General features: G+C 41.2%; 1 protein-coding gene across 2 annotated transcripts; it reads left to right on the top strand.

The window, feature by feature from the left end:
- The first annotated feature begins 55 nt into the window (after positions 1 to 55).
- On the top strand, positions 56 to 19128 carry Faf (ubiquitin carboxyl-terminal hydrolase-like faf). 2 transcript variants are annotated; one of them, XM_071716461.1, is made up of 30 exons: positions 56 to 199; positions 1384 to 1596; positions 1692 to 1956; positions 2105 to 2330; positions 2412 to 2546; positions 2618 to 2774; positions 2854 to 3177; positions 3382 to 3639; positions 3720 to 3818; positions 3900 to 4174; positions 4271 to 4472; positions 4556 to 4885; positions 4999 to 5333; positions 5416 to 5656; positions 5742 to 5879; positions 5957 to 6235; positions 6316 to 8069; positions 8245 to 8418; positions 8486 to 8627; positions 8837 to 9141; positions 9215 to 9465; positions 9545 to 9720; positions 9796 to 9992; positions 10069 to 10196; positions 10285 to 10451; positions 10563 to 10825; positions 10919 to 11148; positions 11224 to 11426; positions 11500 to 11816; positions 12092 to 19128. In XM_071716461.1, exons 2-30 carry the CDS (start codon positions 1531 to 1533, stop codon positions 12237 to 12239), a joined length of 7785 nt encoding a protein of 2594 aa, XP_071572562.1. In that variant the 5' UTR covers positions 56 to 199; positions 1384 to 1530; the 3' UTR covers positions 12240 to 19128. The 2 variants fall into 2 exon arrangements, with proteins under 2 accessions (XP_071572562.1, XP_071572563.1); XM_071716462.1 differs by lacking the exon at positions 56 to 199 and adding an exon at positions 293 to 448.
- The last annotated feature ends 733 nt before the right edge of the window (positions 19129 to 19861 follow it).

Raw genomic sequence — 19861 nt, 5'->3', positions numbered from 1 at the left:
CGAGGGACGGCGCTTTGGGGGGCCGAGCGGGCCAATCGCGGGCGTCGCTCGCCACCCCGTCGTTGCACGCACGTCGTGTCTCGGGCGAGGGCACCGCAGCGCCGCGGCAGTCGTGTTTACAGATTTTGCCAGTTGAGTTCCGTAACGTCACGTCAAAAAAGTGCAACACACGAATTTCTACCACGTTTACTATGTAAAGGTGCGTTTTCCCGGCGACGGGGATACGACGCGCGGCACGTCCGCTGTCCGGGTCGACTGTCCGCGCGCGGTGACGCCGCTCGCGTGATCGCGAGCCGGCTATCGGGCCGGAATATCGGCGCTTTTGTTAATACACGGCAGTGCCAATCGTTAGGATAGTCGCCATTTTGTCCGGAGAGGTAGCCCGGTCGGAGGCGAACGGGGGCGAAAATAGGCGCTGCCTGGACCGCCGGAGGATCGTCGGAGTCGCGTAGGTAGCGAGCCGCGCGCGCTCGTCGTCGCCGTCGCCCGTCGCCGATCGTCCGGGCCGCGGGGATCGGCGCGTCTCCGCGGACGGTTCGCGGAGACTCGCACGGTCGGTCTGGAGTCTCGCGGGGACAAAGTCGCCCGTCGTCTCCGCCAGCGCTACGCGCCGATCTCTCGCCGATCGCTCGACGGCGCAACGTGGGCGAACCGATCGCCGCAGCCGCCGCATCCGGATTTCCCCCCGGGGAGGACGCGCGCGCCCGCCCGCCCGCCCGCGACGCGCACCCCTCCTCGGACGAGGCCTCCGCCGACCGGCACCGCCGCTCCCTCGTCGTCGTCGGCTTCCCGACGACGTTGACAAGTCGACGGGCGAGCGACGCCGACGGCGCGGCGGCTCCGAGTCGCGTCGCGCGATCCCGAAAGCGACCGTCCGCAACGCCGCTCCTATCCGCCTTTAATTGTCCGCCGCGTGCTCACGCCGTTCCGTTAAAACGACCGTAACACGCGCCGCTTCCGTACGCGCCGCGGACGCGTTTAATCCCGGCTGATCCCGGCCGACCGGCGTCGAAAGAAACTCCACCCGCGGCTGTGGAGTCGAGTCGCGTCGATTTATGCGTTATGCGTTACTCGAGATCCTCTTGAAGATGATAATGGGTACAATAGTTTTTGAGTACCTACATTGTCTTGCCGGTTGTACGTTGACTCGCGAGTTGTCACCCTTGTTGTGACTTCCTCGAGAAAATAAACGCTTACATAACTGTGCTGTCGCATCGTTGTGACGAATTTAAATTCTCGTCTGCTTGGATTGTAAATTGAGTTTGATAACTGTCGTTGATTTGGCTACGCCGCTGAGGATGTCGACGACGCATCCGCTTAGTTACGTTTCTCGTTCAGTGCTTGAGGAGGCGCGATGCTAAAATTTCCTTTCCTTTGTTACAGATAATGTAGGTATAGTTTATTAAAACAAGGCCTTTAGGATATAATTATATTTAATGTCAGTATATAAGCTGGATGCTTGTTATTGGTGGTGTAATCATTGGACCAAGAGATATTGAGACAATTAAGGCATAGCAAACAGCGTGTAAAATGACGATTGCCACTAGGGGCCAGGGAGTTGGCATAGACCCTCCCGACAGCCAGCAAAACACACAGGTATACAGATTTGATAGCTGATCAGTGATAGTAGTGTGAAACACGTCTCGCGTCAAAAGTGAAAACGGATTGAACAAAGAAAAATGTCTGCGCAGATGCACAGTCCGCCAGGTCCACAGCAATTGGCTGACACAATGTCGGGACTCCAGCTGACCGAGAATGTGGTACAAACGGAATGCAACAGTGACGCTATCACTACGGTAGAAGATAGCAACCAGCTTCATGAAGAGCCTGAGTTTCCTATTTTCAAACTTAATATGCTTCATGAGAAGATATCTAGTCCACGATGGGTTGTACCAGTTCTACCCGAACAAGAATTAGAGTGCCTGTTACAAGCCAGTATCGAACTTTGTAAAAAAGGTTATGTATTGTTTATAAATTTTTGAGACAATTGTTCGCGTTTCCACTCGCGCATCGGGGAAATGATTTTACCTTCATGATAATGTGTTTATATAGAAGCGTTTATTTATAAGACGCACACATCAATTTTGCATTTACTGTATTGCAGGAATTGATGTACAAAGTGAAGCGTGTCAGCGCTTTTTTCGAGAAGGTCTCACAATCTCATTTACCAAGATATTAACAGATGATGCGGTAAACAGTTGGAAGTTGAATATTCACAATTGTATTAACACTAACTGTGCACGTTTGGTGGAACTATGTGTCCTGAAATTAGATGAGGACTGGTTTCCTCTACTTGATTTGCTGGCCATGGTTTTTAATCCTAGTAATAAGTAAGTGAATATTACACTATTGTGAATTATATAAATGTAAGTTTTCTGCGTAATTATTCTGTCTTTCAATTTTTTTTTCAGATTTCACACAGTAAATGCAATAAGAGTTTCGGAAACTGTTCCTCCTGGTAGTGATATTCCTGATGAGGAACTTTATGCTCGCCCACCATCTGACTCGCGAGCTCCTCGTGGTTGGCTAGTAGATCTTATAAACAGGTTTTTATCATATTTTACACACATGTAAAATGTTTTACTTCAGTATACATTAACGTGAGCTTTCGTTTCAGATTTGGGAGTCTCAATGGATTTGAAATTTTGCTTTCGAGATTTCAGAGTGGACGTAATTTAACAGTGCCAGTTATTTATGCTTTAATCAGACCCTTTGGCTTGTGTTACGAACTGTTAACTGTTCACACGATAGTTAAATATCTGATGCCTATTGTTGTAAGTATATCCTTACTTTATCATTGTCATTATTTATTTGTCATTCTAAAGCAATGCAAAGCACATTGTTACATTACAGGAAATGGTACCTCTTATTTTGAATAACTTAACTGATGATGAGTTGAAGAAAGAGGCAAAAAATGAATCAAAAAACGATGCAATATCAGCCATAATCAAAGCTGCTAAATGCTTGGTGTCGCGCGTACCTCATCAGGAAGAGATGATAAAGAACTTGGAAATACTGAGACTGAAAATGATATTGAGACTCTTACAAATTTCTTCGTTTAATGGAAAGATGAATGCTTTAAATGAAGTTAATAAAGTAATATCTAGTGTTAGTTATCACCAACATCGTAATACAATAGCAGAGGAGGAGGAGTGGCTTACAGCAGAGCGTATGGCAGTAAGTATCGTCTAAAAATCCATAACCCTAATTGTACTAATAACACTTTTAACGTAATGAACTTTTAATATAATAACCGAAGCAAACGATAATAATTCAAGTGTATTATATTATAAGTGTATTAACTGCTTGAGTATTTTGCAAATATTATCGTGAATTGTATTGAAAAGTTTGTAAAATAAGGAGTGCTTATTTGTGATACAGAAATGGATTAAAGACAATGGGGTACTGGAAATCGTACTGAGGGATTCGTTACATCAGCCGCAATATGTAGAGAAATTGGAGAAAATTTTACGCTTTATTATAAAAGAACGTGCACTTACATTAGAAGACTTAGACGCTGTTTGGGCTGCACAAGCTGGTAAACACGAAGCAATTGTGAAGAACGTTCATGACTTGTTAGCCAAATTAGCTTGGGATTTTAGTCCTGAGCAACTTGACCATCTATTTGAGTGTTTTCAGGTATCTATCGCGGTAATGTAAGAATATCAAATTTACACTGAACAGAATGTTAACATTCGTGAAATATGCTATTGTTTCAGACAAGTTGGAGGACTGCCAACAAGAAACAACGGGAAAAGCTGTTAGAATTGATCAGGAGACTCGCGGAAGATGATAAAGACGGTGTTATGGCGCACAAGGTTAGATTGTCTTAAATATACAGATTTATATCTAAATACATTTTGAACTTGCAAGTGATTTGATTAATTCTACTGCCACAGGTGTTAACACTCTTTTGGACTTTGGCACATTCTGACGAAGTCCCTACAGAGATCATGGATCAGGCACTGAACGCTCATGTAAAAATTCTCGATTACTCATGCTCGCAAGAGAGAGATGCGCAAAAGGCAATCTGGGTGGATAAGTGTGTTGAAGAATTGAAAAATGGTGATAAGTGGGCCCTCCCTGCGTTGAAGCAAATTCGGGAAATATGTTGCCTTTATGAACCAAATCCGAACCTAGGTCATAGTACACGTAGCCATCATTTGCATTACAGGTACAATGGCACATTAATGGTACATCACATACGTAAACGCACATATAAATATAACATATTGCTACATTAATTTTGTCCTTTATTGTTACTATATAGGCAAGAAGTAATAGAGCGTCTACAAAGCGAACATTCAGTAGTAATTCTTGTAACAAATAGCTTAACAACTTACATGGATAAAGTGCGGCAGTTGGTAAAGGAAAATCCAGAAATCGACGCAAATACTTTTATGCCTGACGGCCGATATAATCATATTATTCAAGTGCAAGAGAGATTGAATTTCTTGCGTTTCTTATTAAAGGTATGTTCCAGATCTTAGGACGAAGCAAACATAAATTTCTGCAAAAAATACGGATAACGTGACATAATTTTTTCTTTTCATAGGATGGACAATTATGGTTATGTGCTGATCAAGCGGAACAAATTTGGCAATGTTTAGCTGAGCAAGGTGTATTTGTTTCGGATCGCGAGGCGTGCTTCAAATGGTTCTCCAAACTTATGGGTGACGAACCAGATCTGGATCCAGCAATAAACAAGGATTTTTTTCAAAACAATATACTGCAATTAGACCCGACATTACTTACAGAAAGCGGTATTAAATGTTATGAAAGATTTTTTAAAGCTGTTAATTCTAAGGAAGGAAAATTGAAACTGAAACGTAGAACATTTCTCATGGATGATGTGGATTTAATTGGAACTGATTATTTGTGGAGAGTATGTAGTATTATATTTGTTTATTTCTTTGATTATGTAATTTTATAGGATTTACGTCTTTCCATTTCCTTTCGTATGCATGTTTGTACAGTGATAATCTTTCCTATCTACAGGTAGTAACAAACAGCCCGGAAGAAATTGCAAACAGAGGCATAGAGCTCTTGAAAGAAGTGAACACCAATCTAGGACCGCGATTGCAGTCGTCCGTTTTGGCATTTCACGAAACGTATATAGCGGAATGTATGGACAGATTGAAAGCTCATTATGACACCGTGACTGTCCTGAGCAGAGTATATCTGGACGGAAAGGAGGAGCGTGAGGAACAAATGACAAATAAGATTAAAATGGAAGCCATAAAAATGTGTCGCGTTATGAAAGTTTTACAGGAATACATAAACGAATGCGACACAGCTTTTCCAGGGGAACGAAAAATATTACCATTACATAGGTAAACTTATAGTCGTATATATCAATGAAAATGCTACTTTTTTATATATACAGTGATAGCGCAATATCTATTCTGATTACAGAGCAGCTCGTGGGAAACATCTATCACTCGTTATTCGTTTTGCGAGTCCCGGTCGAAATGTCGACGACATAGATATCTTTACACACAGTAATGACACTTTAGCTTCATTGAGACGTCAAATATTACGCAGGATCAAAGCAAGCGGGACAAATGTGAAGCTCGATTTATTTATTAATGGAGAGTCGCTAGAACAATCCGATGATAGGAAACTCCTTTCTCAGATTCCACTGAGGGACAAAATGGTGAGTATTAATAGGGGAAAAACTGTGAGCAAAAGGTGTTTGATACTTAAAGAATCAATGAATATGATTTTTGTGTTTTGCTTAGTTATTGTCTGCGAAGCTCAGTCAAGTAAATAGCAATATGCCAAGCTCACCGGACAGTAGCTCTGATAGCTCTACTAGTTCTCCGCATCATCCATACGACGGGCCGAATGTAGAGGCAGAGAATAGTTTACCTGGTGTGGTAAGTTTAATGTAAAATTTATAAATTTAGTTAATTATATCGCGTCTTGCGATTCTAACCATGCGACTTTGTTTCAGGTAATGTCGCAAAGATCGCAGTACGCGACATTTTTCTTTCAATTAGCAGATCTTGGCTGTACTCTTCAGCACTCACAATTGCGTGATGGTGCACGAAATCTTTTGCAATTAGTGCCGCCAGATACCTTCACTGTAACAAGATTACAGTGGCTATTTGGTCATTACAAAGATGACGAAGCTTTACAAAACCCTTCTCAATATCATTGTAACGAACAGAATACGACAGTAGATTCTCTATTTTTTACTGCAAGTCCTAGCCAAGTTTTATACAATTTAGAGGTAAATACATATTAAATAGCGCTTAGCACAAATTTTATCTTTGCGTACTGTCAATAACAGTTTTCTTTTTCTCTTTTTAGGTGTTATACACTTTGTTAATGCCGGCTCTCGACCCTATGTCGGAGAGAGCATTTGAATTTCAATATAATTTCATAAAAAGCGGCGAAGCGGGCGTTATCCTCGATATGCTAACCAAAAATAAGTTTTTACCAAATGCGGACGAAACCACGAAGCGGTCTGCGTATCTAACTGTGCTGAGACTGTGTAAGCTTCTTCTGACAGTGATGGGTAATGTGATGGCATGCGTGATGGACGAAGTTCAGCAAACTGGTACTTCGGAGAATCACGACAATCACGTTAACAACCGCGGTCGGGTGACGGTATTGAAACAGGCTCTCCAAAGTGTACCGAATCAAAGTACCGAATACATGTTAAGAAGTGTGGCAGCCAAACTGGCACAGCATCTGGCGCATCGAATGCTATCCGGCGGGCCCGAGGCTGATCGATGTCGGCAGCTTTTTGTGCAGGCCCTTTCATGGGAATTACCGGATGTGGCTACTATACGTGCCATAATTAGATTAGCGTGGGCCGCATCCACGGGTAACTTGAACAACATTAATGCATCGAACGAGATGCTCCACTCGATGCACGAGACCAACCAGAAGGAACAGAGAAATCCCGATAATAACGACGTCCTTGTGTGTAAAGAAGCACTGGAGGTATTGACAATCGCCCTCGTATTGAATCCATCGGCATTGGAAACGTTGTCGAGAGACAAAATATGGCATACTTTCTTGATAGACCTTGTGCTACTTAGTACGTCGAGAGCCATTAGGATCGCTGCTGGCGAACAATTTTTTCTTATATCGACATGGTGCAGCGGTGGACACCAAACGCTACTGGTCACCATCACTCTTCTCTTCACCGTTTTAAACAGTATCGTTATGGAGAACGCAAAACAGAGCCACGAATACTTTCAGCTTTTGTGCCGACTGTTGAACTTTGCGCATATGTCAGGTTGCCCCCTCACGACTGCAGAGACACTACTGAACGTCGAAATAGCCTGGTTAAAGAAAGTTCGGGATAACGTGAAGGAGACCGGAGAGAGTCAGGTGGACGAAGCCTTGCTCGAGGGTCACCTTGGTCTAACGAAGGAACTGCTGGCCTTCCTGCCACCGAACCAGAAATACGAGATCGGTTCTGACGAGAAGCACGGGGTTAACTTGATCAAGGAACTGGTCGAGGACTTTGTGTTCCCCGCGTCTCGCCTCATGCTGCAGCTTCGCAGTACCGGCGAGCTCAGCGCGTCACAAGCGTGTCCGGTATGCACCACCCCTCAATCAACCAGCGCTGCGTTCGACTTGCTCGTAGGTCTTTGCGTAGGCTGTGTACCCAACATGAAACTTCTAGTCACAATGCTCACCGACATGTTCTACTCCGAGAAGGACGAACCATTAGTGGAGTGGGATTATTTACCGCCTGTCGGGCTTAGGCCGCTCAAAGGTTTCGTAGGCTTGAAGAATGCAGGGGCAACCTGCTATATGAATTCAGTATTACAGCAATTGTACATGGTGGAGAGCATTAGAGTCGGACTCTTGGCGGCGGAAGGCGCGGCGACTGATCTGAACGAGGATTTTTCGGGCGAGGAGAGGATCGAAGGGGAGCAGACAATCGAAACAAATGATAATGACACGAACGAAGAAAAGTGCGGTGCCGATGAATCCAGGAAGGAATATAACATCGGCATCTTGAAACAAGTGCAAGCAATATTTGGTCATCTGGCTTACAGCAAATTACAATATTATATACCGAGAGGACTATGGAAGCATTTCAAGTAAGAATAAAATAAAATTTTATTTGTAAAAATGAAAATTTTTTAACGTAATACGAAAATAATGTTTGCGAGAAAAGGGAGGAGAAAATTTCACAAAATACAATCTTATTTATATTAAACTGTGCAATTATATTCTGCATTTTAAATAATTAATGAGAAAATTTGGTCTTCATAGGCTTCAAGGAGAACCTGTAAACCTTAGAGAACAACAGGATGCAGTAGAGTTCTTCATGAGTCTAGTGGAGAGTCTAGACGAGGCATTGAAAGCCTTAGGACACGAGCAGATAATGGGCAAGATTCTTGGTGGCTCATACAGCGACCAAAAAATCTGCAAAGGTTGCCCTCATAGGTACCTTTTTAGTTCTTACATTCCACTTTCTTCGGTAGACTGTAATACCGCATTACATTATCTTCAGATATTCCAAAGAGGAGCCATTCAGCGTGATAAGTGTGGACATACGGAATCACAGTAATTTATTGGATTCTCTTGAGCAATACGTGAAGGGAGAATTGCTGGAGGGTGCGGATGCCTACCATTGTGATAAATGCAACAAAAAGGTACGATTACGATAATATATCCTTGCAAATGTGTAAAAAATTCTTATCCTATAAGATGATAAAGGGTGAAAATAATTATTTCAAAAGGAACACAATGAAAATAATTTGTCAGCAATGTTATTTTGCTTTTCACGCACATACATTCTATACAAACCACAAGCAGCATTTCGCTCGATCAGAGATTTGATGTGTCTCTTTTATGTGTTTAGGTCGTAACAGTAAAGAGATTGTGCGTAAAAAAGCTGCCGCCTATATTAGCAATTCAGTTGAAAAGATTCGAGTATGACTTTGAGCGTGTATGTGCTATAAAATTCAACGATTACTTTGAGTTTCCACGAGATCTGGATATGGAGCCTTACACTGTCTCCGGTTTAGCTAAATTGGAAGGAGAAGTTATAGATTGTGATTATGAGGAATCTGTGAAGGGAACGTGCACGAAGTATCAATTGACTGGTATCGTCGTTCATAGTGGTCAGGCTAGTGGTGGCCATTATTATTCCTACATCCTGCACAGGTATTTTAAATATATAAAATACTTGTAAAAGTGATCAATTTTAAATTGTTTTTATAATTCAATAATTTTGCAGACTAAACGATGGTACGGCAAAGTGGTACAAGTTCGATGATGGTGATGTAACAGAATGCAAAATGGAAGAGGAAGAAGAAATGAAATCTCAGTGTTTTGGTGGTGATTATTTAGGAGAGGTATTCGATCATATGCTCAAGCGGATGAGTTACCGCAAACAGAAGCGATGGTGGAATGCGTACATGTTATTTTATACAAGACTAGATGTAGAAGAAAATTCTCTAATGAAGAGTGTAAATGAACTGTCATTGTGTAAGTATCAATTTAAAATTTTACACGAGATCGATCTTGAACGAACGTGTCGCTCTCATTATTCGCTCGTACTCTTCAGATACGAAACTAGGAGTTATGAAAATGCCACCAGCGATAGAATACAGTGTGCGAAAGCAAAATATTAAATTTATGCACAACCGTAATCAATTTAGTGCTGAATACTTCCAGTTTATTAAGAAATTGGTATCCTGTAATCCTCATAATATTAACCGGCAAAATCTGAATGAGAAACTTGTAAGTTCGCCACACGTGTAAGATAGTGTATTTTCAACAGAACCTGTTTAATGATCGTGACAATTTGTATTGTAGAGCCCCGAAGCGGAAGAACTTGCGATGCTATCGGTTCAGTTAGCGTCAATATTCCTCTTCTATACAGGTTTCCACACTAAGAAAACATTACGTGGCACGGCAACGGACTGGTATGACATTGTGTGTCACCATTTGCGTAGCAGTAAAGCAGTACGTTCTTGGTTCGCCAATGAAGTACTGTTTAATCATCCCCATAGGTATCAGATTTCTTTTCAAATACATAATGCGTAAATATATTTGCGTTTTAATATTAATAACTTTTGTTATCCGTAGGTTTTGCGAGTATCTCTTGAGTTGTCCTAGTACGGAAGTGCGCACCGCTTTCCTCAAAATTTTAGTATTCCTCGCACATGTTTCTCTGCAAGATGGTCCATGTGCTCCGCCCAGTTTAAATGCACCGAGTGAGTACTAAGATACGCATAGGAATTCAGTGATACGATTAAAGTGGCACTTAATAATCTTACCTTTTCGATTTGTGAATATTTTTAGGTATCCTCTTGGATCCAGTAGCAACGCTCAGTGATCACTTGTTACACGCAGTACTATCGCTACTACACCGTGAAATTTCGGATCACGGACGTCATCTTCCTCATTATTTTTCCCTCTTTCACGCATATGCTTCGCTTGGTCTTGCCGAAAAGGCGCAACTGCTTAAGGTAATAAATAATTACATTTACATAATTACGTCAAGTATTAACATTATCATCGTATCTTACGCTAGAAATAGAACATGTCCGATTTTAACAAATTTTAAATATTATTTGCAGCTAAATGTACCGGTTACGTTTATGTTAGTGGCTATCGATGAAGGCCCAGGTCCTACCATAAAATATCAGTATCCGGAATTGACTAAGCTTCACCAGGTAGTTAGCATGTTAATACGATGCTGCGACGTGTCGTCGAAAGTGCACTCGAGTCAGCAGCCCCGTGCGGAACCCTTACCAAATCCATATGGGGATCCCGCGTGTCAGTCAGAGTATCTTATGCCCATCCAATCACAAGCAGTTGATATCTTGTTTATTCGTACCAGGTGAGGATTATCACGAGCTTTGAATTCCAGAGGTGTAATATGAATTTTTTTATGTGATGTTATATTTGATATTTATTCTGTCTGTTGGGATAGTTATATTAAGAAATTGATCGAGGATGCTAATGTGACTGAAGATACGGTTAAACTATTACAATACCTTTGTTGGGAGAATCCACATTTGTCGCGAACAGTGCTTAGCGAACTGTTGTGGCAAATAGGATTTGCTTACACCCATGAGTTGAGACATCATACGGATCTGCTGCTTGCGATACTATTGATGGAAGATTCATGGCAGACGCATCGGGTGCATAATGCACTTAAGGGTAAGTTTGAACAAAAACAGTCTTTCACGTATTCGCTCATTAGCATCGCAATATACATGAGATTGCACCTTTCAGGAGTTCCCGATGAGCGAGAAGGTTTATTTGAAACGATACAAAGAAGTAAAAACCATTATCAGAAAAGGGCTTATCAGTGTATTAAATGTATGGTGCAGCTCTTTAGTAAATGCAGACCAGCGCATCAGCTTTTGCATCATAGTCCGGAGTTGAAAAGAAAGTGGAGTCACGCCATAGATTGGCTCCACGACGAACTTGACAAAGTATGTAGCAGAAACGGCGCTTAAACCACTCAATGTTAGGATGATTACGAATGTATGATAAATCGTCTTTCAGAGACCATATGCCTCTACGGCGCCTTATACACATGCGTACAACAACTGGTCACCACCAACACAGTCCAATGATTCTGCAAACGGCTACGTTTTGGAACGTAGTAACAGCGCGAGAAAAACATTGGAGCGAGCGTGTGAACTATGTCCCGACGAAGAGCCGGAAGTTGAGGACACGAGCGAAGATTGCGCGGAAGAGGCCGAGAAATATCAGCATACATTTAAATGTCAATCTACTAATTCATCTACCAAATATCAATCTACAAACAATATCCGAACTAGGAGGCGCATTAACAGAGGCTTAGGATGGGCATCTATGGAGTAAGTTGTAACTACAAAAAAAAGTATCTTCTCTACATAAATACTTACATACCTCTGATAATATTGATTGCAAAATATTGTTTATCTAAATCTTTTTGGAAATGCAAGACGCTGTACATTATATAGCATAAAATTTACAGATAAATTTTTTGTAGATGTTGGATTTTTATTTTATTTGTAAAAGGACTAATAGCATCAATTGTAAATAATATAATAATTTTTTATCAGACGTAAGCAAACCGATCTTTTTAATAGTCGCTTATTTCTTTTTGTAGTTATCCCGACTTTACCGTGATCCAACAAATGCAAGAAGAACAACAGCCTCAACCAGGACCTTCTCCAGTACACACACCCCACTTAGCGCTTCAAATGCATAACCCGCAAAACTGTGAGTCGTCACAAAATACCAGCCAGGATCCATAATGAACGCTAAATACTGACGTTTTACCAAGTTGCTGCCTCAGTGAAACGATTTCGGGATACTTAGATATTACTGCGCCAGCAGCTTGGTGGCGAGCGGTAGCAGCACATGTACAGATATAACAAGTGAGGATTTGTTTTTTTTTAGTGATCATTCTTTAACGAACTCATGCTAATCTCTTAGTTTCACTGTGGGTAGTTACTTTGATAATATGACGCGCTATGAATGTTCGAATTGCAATGATGAAATGGAAGACGATTCCGACTGAAAAGTGAATTAACGCATGCTGAGGCAATTCTCAAAATAATTTTTTTCCCCTTAATCTCGACACCATCTGTTTGTATCTCCCCAACGACCGGTTTGACTTCCAATTCTAGAAATGACAATTTGACAAAAAGGAATAAAAATACGCTGTCTCTTCTCGAGCGATCGATAAAGCTAAATAGTACAGCTAGGAGTTTCATTTGCCTCGATTAATGCATGTGGATTCAAGCTTAGGAATATCGTAAGATTGTATAAATGTATAGCGAGTAGTGTGTTATGGAATCCCGTTCTCTGCCGATTAGAAGACAAAAATATAAACCATAATTTTCCGTATGCCTATGTAAATTTGTTACTAATAAAAAAAAAACGAAGGGAAGTTGAAATGGAACTTTCTAACGCTCGAAAGATACGACTACAGAAAGGGGAAATGAGTTAGTACATTCTCATCTCATTCAGAGAAAGCACGATTATCGCGAAAGAAAAAGCTATGCTCTAACGTATATATATATATATATATATATATATATATATATATATACATATATGTATATATATAGCTATATATGTATACATATATAGCTATGCTATATATGTATACATAGCTTTTGCTATTTAATCTTTTAACAACAATAAAAGAATCTTTCTTGTACTTAATAATCTCGAGCATTCTGGAAGAAAGACACTTATCGGCGGCCTGCTGCGCTGCAAAATTTCAACATACGCCAATGATGCCTCCTGTTGTGCTTTCTTTCAGTTCGACCGATTTGAAAGAGTTGTGCCTTCGACATTGTGCGACTCCCATTGTACTTTTAGGTAGATATTTAAGAATCAAGTTGTTGCTTCAAATTTGATTGCTTATACTTCGCTTGTTGAGTTGACCGTGGAAAAGAAAGGGGAAAGGAAGCTAGAGGAAACTTAGAGCATTACGTTGAAAAACCCGTGGGACACGACGAGAGATAATTTCGTCGACGGAGGGATCGACCGGAACGTATCTCGGAGCCCGAAACGAGGCGGGCCACTTTAGTTTATCATGACGCACGTACACGTTTAATACGACATCGAGTTGTCGGATGTATGGGCAGCTGCTTAAAAAAAAAGTGGGACACTGTCCTCATCCGCAGTCCAAATTTTTACGAAGAAAAAGGAATTGAGCAGAGCGATAGTGAGACGCAAAGAGGATATGGAGCAAACAAATACTAGTTTGTATCGTTGTATGATACGATTCATTCGTTGATAGAGCTGTGGTCTTTTCGCAAAAGTTGTGAAAGCGATCATGGCGCGCACACCGGCTTCGGCAATTGTTCGGTATATTAACGGACAAAACACTCTAGAGGAGAGAACGTGGAGACTATGCGACGAACGACCCTCGAATTTATGAACTGGCCATAGCTCTGACTTATTAAGTAACGTGTGTTATATATAGATATTATATAAAAGTAATCTTTAAAAAGGAAAAGAGAAATAAAAAAAGGTCACGTGTGTAACGTGGAGTAAGCGAGCCGTGTGTATACATAAGATTTTCGTGCGAAAAACCAACGACTATGTCAAGACCAGGAAGTAATGACGTATTGATTATTATTGTTCGTATTTATCGCGAATACCGAGTTAAACAGTGTACCAAATTATATAATAGCTTCTATTGGTTAAACGATAATGGTACCTAATCTTACTCAGATATGTACATATAGACAACCGCTTTTTATATATATGTGATAAAAAAAATTATATTCCTATTATACATTGAGATTTAGAGGAAACGCTATTGTAAATCCTGGTTTTTGTACACAGACTGTATGCTAAGTTCACCTTTTGTTAACACGAAATGTAGTCTATAATTATTTAATATTTAATTGTATCACTAAATAAGCGTATAATGTACAATACTTGTACATCTTCTGATTTTCTTTCTGTTTTTCTTTTAAATTACTTCTTCAAGAGAGATACGGTTTACAAACTGGAAGTGTCATGAATACTAGTGTCATTTATCTTATGCGTGGTAGAAATAAGAGAGACATAGGCTACGAGAGGCATGGCCGAGCGCGTTGGTTCTAATTAGTGACGGACAGGATCGAAAATCGTTTTTTTCCCTTATTTTTTGCCATCGAATGCGAGGTGCTGTCGCGCTCGGTGCTGTCGCGCAAGAAGGAAAGGGAGGAGGTGTGCAAGGGGCGGTAGAGATTGCGACGGGATGTCATTTTTCTGTACGTAACACAGGGTCACGTCAGGGATTTAAGATCAGTATAATTACACTCTGGATTACGGAGGGCACGCGAGAAAATCGCCTGTACGAATTCGTTCGATTTCCATAACGCTTGTTGTACGTAACTGAGAGGACCGTGAGGGAAGAGAAAGGCGATCGTGTAGCAACGTTTTTACATGAGACCGTTCCGCGGATAAACTGCAAGGCACTGTTAAATTTATGCTGTTTAATAACGTTGCGTACACGCCGGCGGAGGTAGCCGTCGCGAATTTACGTTCGTTTCAGAATACGAGGGTCGTCGAGCGAAAAAAGAGAAAAAGAATCAAAAGGCTCAAAGGCAAATGCGTAAACTACAACGTGTAATTCGCATGCGAAACGCACGTGAGATCAGAGTGGTATCGTTCTCGAGATCGTATGCAGTTATAACTCTCGTAAGCGTAGCAAAGGGAAAAAGGAAGAACAAGAAGAAGAAGAAGAGGACGAAGAGAAGGAAGAGGAAAGAGAAAGGAGGATTTATCATCGACGTCTCTTTAGTTCTAGTTCTAATTTTAATTGTATTCAGCGCGAATGACTCTCTAGTCAGTAAAATTACGAATAAACGAAAGGAGATTAACAGCTTTCGTTCATTTAATACGATCCGCGTGACGTTCTCGAAGCGCCGCGTTCGCCAACCAGAGATCAACAACAGTGGATGCGCTGTCATCATCGTCTTCGTCGTCGTCTGCTACTTTTATTAAATTAAGGGACCGTTTCTGCGAACGCGTTTTCCCCGCATTTTTTTTCATTCGCCTTTGACGTGCGAGGGACTCGTCACTCGTAACTACCTCGACGGGCAGTCAGCGTTGTCCACTCTGTGCTTTCAAGATTCTCGAGCAATCCTGCGGAAAGAGGACGCGATCGCGCGCGCTGGTGCACTCCGTGCTCGATTATCTTGTCGTTGAAAAATGAGAGAATAATTAGGATATTAGTATTAATAAAACATTGGTATCCGAATATTTTCAGGAGAAGCTTCTTCGTCCCACCTCCGCGAAGATCACGGAGGTTCCTTGAACGGAGAGGAAGGGAAGAGCGTCGCTTCTCCGTTCCCGAGCTATTTTCCGCATCAGCGCGACCGCTCGAGTCGTCGGTTTATTTCGTTATTTAGCATCTAAGAAACGAGCGAGGTTCGTCGGGCAGGCCGCTGGTCACGTTCGGTCGGCGTTTGAGTCGAGGAACTGGTGGAACCACCGGGTTCAGTAATGCCGGTTTCGGAATTTCATAATTTAGCACATCGACCCTGACGCTACGACCCTCGGGCCAGACTGCACTCCGCAGATGTAATCCTTACCAAAGTCAGATACCAGAAGCATACATTTTCTAATTATCGCACCTTTATTCGCCATGCGCTCTGTACACTTGCGTTCCGTATACTTCTTCTCAGATGGCTTGTGGTTCTTTTGAGGTGCGAACGTTGGGGAGGCCGAAGAACGATCCTTCGATGTTCGGACACCACGACGTACCCCTTTTTACATTAATTAATCTAAACGTTAGGTAAATCGCTTCACAGAATGCGCGATCGCGTATCTTCGAAAGCTTTAAGGAGAAGACTGCAAAGAAGAGAGTGATATCTCAAGGAAGAGAGAAAGCTCGATTGAGAGGCGTATAATTTTTTTGAATGATTAAAAGGAATCCCCGGAGGAAGAACCGACTTGTTTGCGTAATACACCGAAATATCCTCCTGCCTAAAATCTTTTCCGGCTTGTAATGCGCTCTGCAACATGCGACCTCCGATTTCCAAAAAGGTCTTCTATGCGGAAGAGATATTACATAATTTTGCGCATAAACAGGCTTGTCCTGTTGCATGTACTTAGTTTTTACGCTTTTTTACCAAATACTAGTGCTTTTGCAAAAGAGAAAGAGCGAAGGAAACGGAGCAAAAACGTAGAACCGGCCGCATAACTGAATTCGAGGCTCTCTTGGACCGGATCGCGTCGTGGCGAAAGGATGAAAATTTAGGAGACTCGAGCGCGCTGTATTAATTGCAATTTAATTGCGCACTATATTAATTGCATGCTAATTGCGTACTACAACTCTCTCTATTAATTGAAACTAATAGGAGAATATTTATGCGCGGTATGCGTCTGTTTTCCGCGTGATTGTTTAACATTCGCTTCGTCCCAGCTGGATTCTGAATATTGTCATTCCGTATAATTCAATGCCGCACTCAAACAAAATCTAATTAGATGCAAAACGTAAAAGCGCGAATTATCGAAACGTGGAAATCGTCAAAGGGACACGAGATTGTACCGTTAACTAGATATTTCGACGCTAATGATGTTAGATGAGATTTGAATCAAGGAAAAGAGGCCGAATTCGAAACCTCTTCGGATGATCGAAGAATATTGCAGTATCAAACCGATTGATTAACGAGCAAAGGAGTAATTATGTGTAAATATAAGGATCTATGCAAGATCATACTAACGTGTTGTTCATTAGGCGAATATGACATGTAAACATCCTTGTGTGCTCGTCGTATGGAAACATATGGTTCACGAATTTACTGATATCATTATTCTACACGCCAATGAATCGTACATTATAAACGTGGTTTTCGAAAAAGAAGAGTTGCCAATACAGAAATCAAAATAGAATGTCTGATCGATATGTATTCAAGCAGAAAAGAGATCGATGATACGGGGCTACGGAGAGCTAAAATGGACAGTCAAACGTGTCAAAGAAATGCACTGCATGCGATAACGAGAAGAGATGTTATGAAGAGACGAGATGGAGATCGACATGAGAAAGAAATTAACACGAAATTAACGCAAACGATATAAATATACGAGAAACGTCGCAAAAACGCCGAAAGGAGTCCTCGGTCTTGGACAATTTTTCGAATGTTTGGACCTCTGTGGTATTTGAAATACGAAAGTACCCGGAGAGTACACTGAATTCTGATCGAAGTTACTCTACATCCTCCATTTCGAGTCGCTGGGGGGGGGGGGGGGATGGGAGAGAAAAATAAAAGTCTGAAAAAATTTTCAGGAAAATCTGTTAATTTTTCGGGCAATCGCCGTAACGAAATATCGCGGATAAAATGGAATACACTTGCGTGTCCCAGTACAATCTTTCGCTGTTAGTTGTAATACATACGCGGAAATATTACAGGACTTTCCGGACAGCTATTCTTCAGCGGATCTTGAAGGAGAGTCGGGGAGAACGTCGCAAGTGTGTAAAAAAAAGAGATTTTTAATTGCACGTTTTATCAATTACATCTTAATGATAATTGCAAACGCGTTGCTTTCAAATAATTATCATTTTACATTTATTTTATTTTAATAATTTTCATAATTTAATTTTGCAAGCGTCGTGTATCGACAATCAAATACATTCGCGCTTGCGAACGTTTCTGCTGGATCCTCCTGAGTTCTCGTCGCGAATCATCACGATAAGACGTATATAATAGGACGAGCGTTTTCGTGCGAGGAAATCGCAAGGCCCGCGTAAAATTCTCGTTTATGATTTCGTCCTCGCGTATTTCTTAGATCTTCGTTCCGGGTAAGCGAACGATACAAAAAATCCGGAAGGACATCCGGGAAAAAACGTCTGAAGCGGAAGGGGGACGTGCGAAATTAATATTCCTAATGGAATAATAATCTTAATGGATATATTAAATAATCCTAAGATAGGATCTAACTCAGGATGTTGAGATTCGGGATCTTTTAGTCCCTCGGGCGTCCTTACCGACGCCGCGGCCGTCTAACTCGCGTCAGATCTAGCAGAGAGGAGAGGCGAGAGGATAACGAGATACGGATTTGCTGTCGACGTGATCGAATTCTATATGAGCGAAAAAGAGAATGCGAAACGAGAAGCGCTCAGGTCGCCCTACGCGCTACATATCCGTTTAAATGGCGCATTTATATATATGCAGGCATTTTTTCATTTAAAAAACACGTAAAACCGACTCGCCAACCGATCCTGCGACCCTTCCCACACGCCGCCGACCCGCGCGATTATTTATGGTCCCTCGCAGACTCTCTTTCGATATACATATTATATATATAAATATATAAATATAATATAAGTATAGTTACGATAAGATTGTATATTCTTAATTAGATGCAACGTGCTGGCGTGCGCGCGCGCGGTCGCTGGGGTGGATTTAAGATAAAAAAGAAAACTGCACACGGCCCCACACACACACGTAACACATATAGACACGTTCATACACACAGCGAACACACACACATACACGTATACAGAAATATAGGTACGTACGGGGGGTTGCGGGCGACGGTTTGCCAATTTTCGCGGGGGGCTTTCATCACTTACGAAACGGGCGACACCCGCGCGTTCTGCGTTGTTACGCAGTAAGGAGACCTCTGCCGCCTCCGGAATCTTTTGTGTATTATTTCTAACAGAATGTAATAAAGTAAAGTTTAAACAGACGAGCGTCTTTTTCTCTACTCTTCCTTTGCGTTTGCCCAGAAATTAATTCAGCATTCCATTTCATACGGAAATAGTAAAATACTAAAATGCAGTATCACGTTTAAGTCCTAAGGGGGGACAGAAAGTTGATCAAATTGAAGACGAAATTTGTGATGGAAAATCAGGGGAAGAAATAAACGGGTACAGTTCTCCGTTTAGGTATTATTTACTACTATATTTCAAATATAGAAAATTAATTTGTAATACAAAAAAGTAGACCAAAATTTAGCAGATTGCTATCTTAGAAGTTACGAGATCATGGTAACGTACAGCACTCGAAAATTTCGGTCCTGTCTTCAATGACAGAAAACTTCTATTTTTTAATAAGTTTTGTATTACAAATTAATTTCTTACATTTCAAATATAGTGAATAACCTAAATTGAGAATTGTTTTTTCGTTCTTTCCCTGAAATAATTTCTTCAATTTAATCATACAAAATTCCCGCCCACCTTTAAAATTTTTTGTTAGCCATGACAGATTCTACTTGATTTCGATTATATTCTACTAACAGATTTTATTTTTGTTTTGCACTCCACCGAAAAACGTTATAGATATGTAGTAGACATTTGTTTTTAACAAATTTGGCTATTTGAGTATTATTTAAATGGTTACGAAATGATAAGTGCTGCAATAAATCCTAGCACATTCTATTAACAGATTTGATTACATTTCTACTGACATTCTGTCGATAA

Source organism: Temnothorax nylanderi, unplaced genomic scaffold, assembly GCF_030848795.1.
Source record: "Temnothorax nylanderi isolate EJ_2023f unplaced genomic scaffold, tnyl_v1.0 TNYL_tig0186_pilon, whole genome shotgun sequence".
Classification (NCBI taxonomy): Eukaryota; Metazoa; Arthropoda; class Insecta; order Hymenoptera; family Formicidae; genus Temnothorax; species Temnothorax nylanderi.
This window is presented reverse-complemented; position numbering and strand designations above follow the sequence as displayed.

Excerpts from the sequence above, each read along its gene's own strand:
- Faf (XM_071716461.1), top strand. The coding sequence starts at position 1,531 with ATGACGATTGCCACTAGGGGCCAGGGAGTTGGCATAGACCCTCCCGAC. Across the intron at positions 8,419-8,485 it reads TGCAAAGGTTGCCCTCATAG|ATATTCCAAAGAGGAGCCAT; the intron begins GTACCTTTTTAG and ends CATTATCTTCAG. Across the intron at positions 9,993-10,068 it reads CTGTTTAATCATCCCCATAG|GTTTTGCGAGTATCTCTTGA; the intron begins GTATCAGATTTC and ends TGTTATCCGTAG.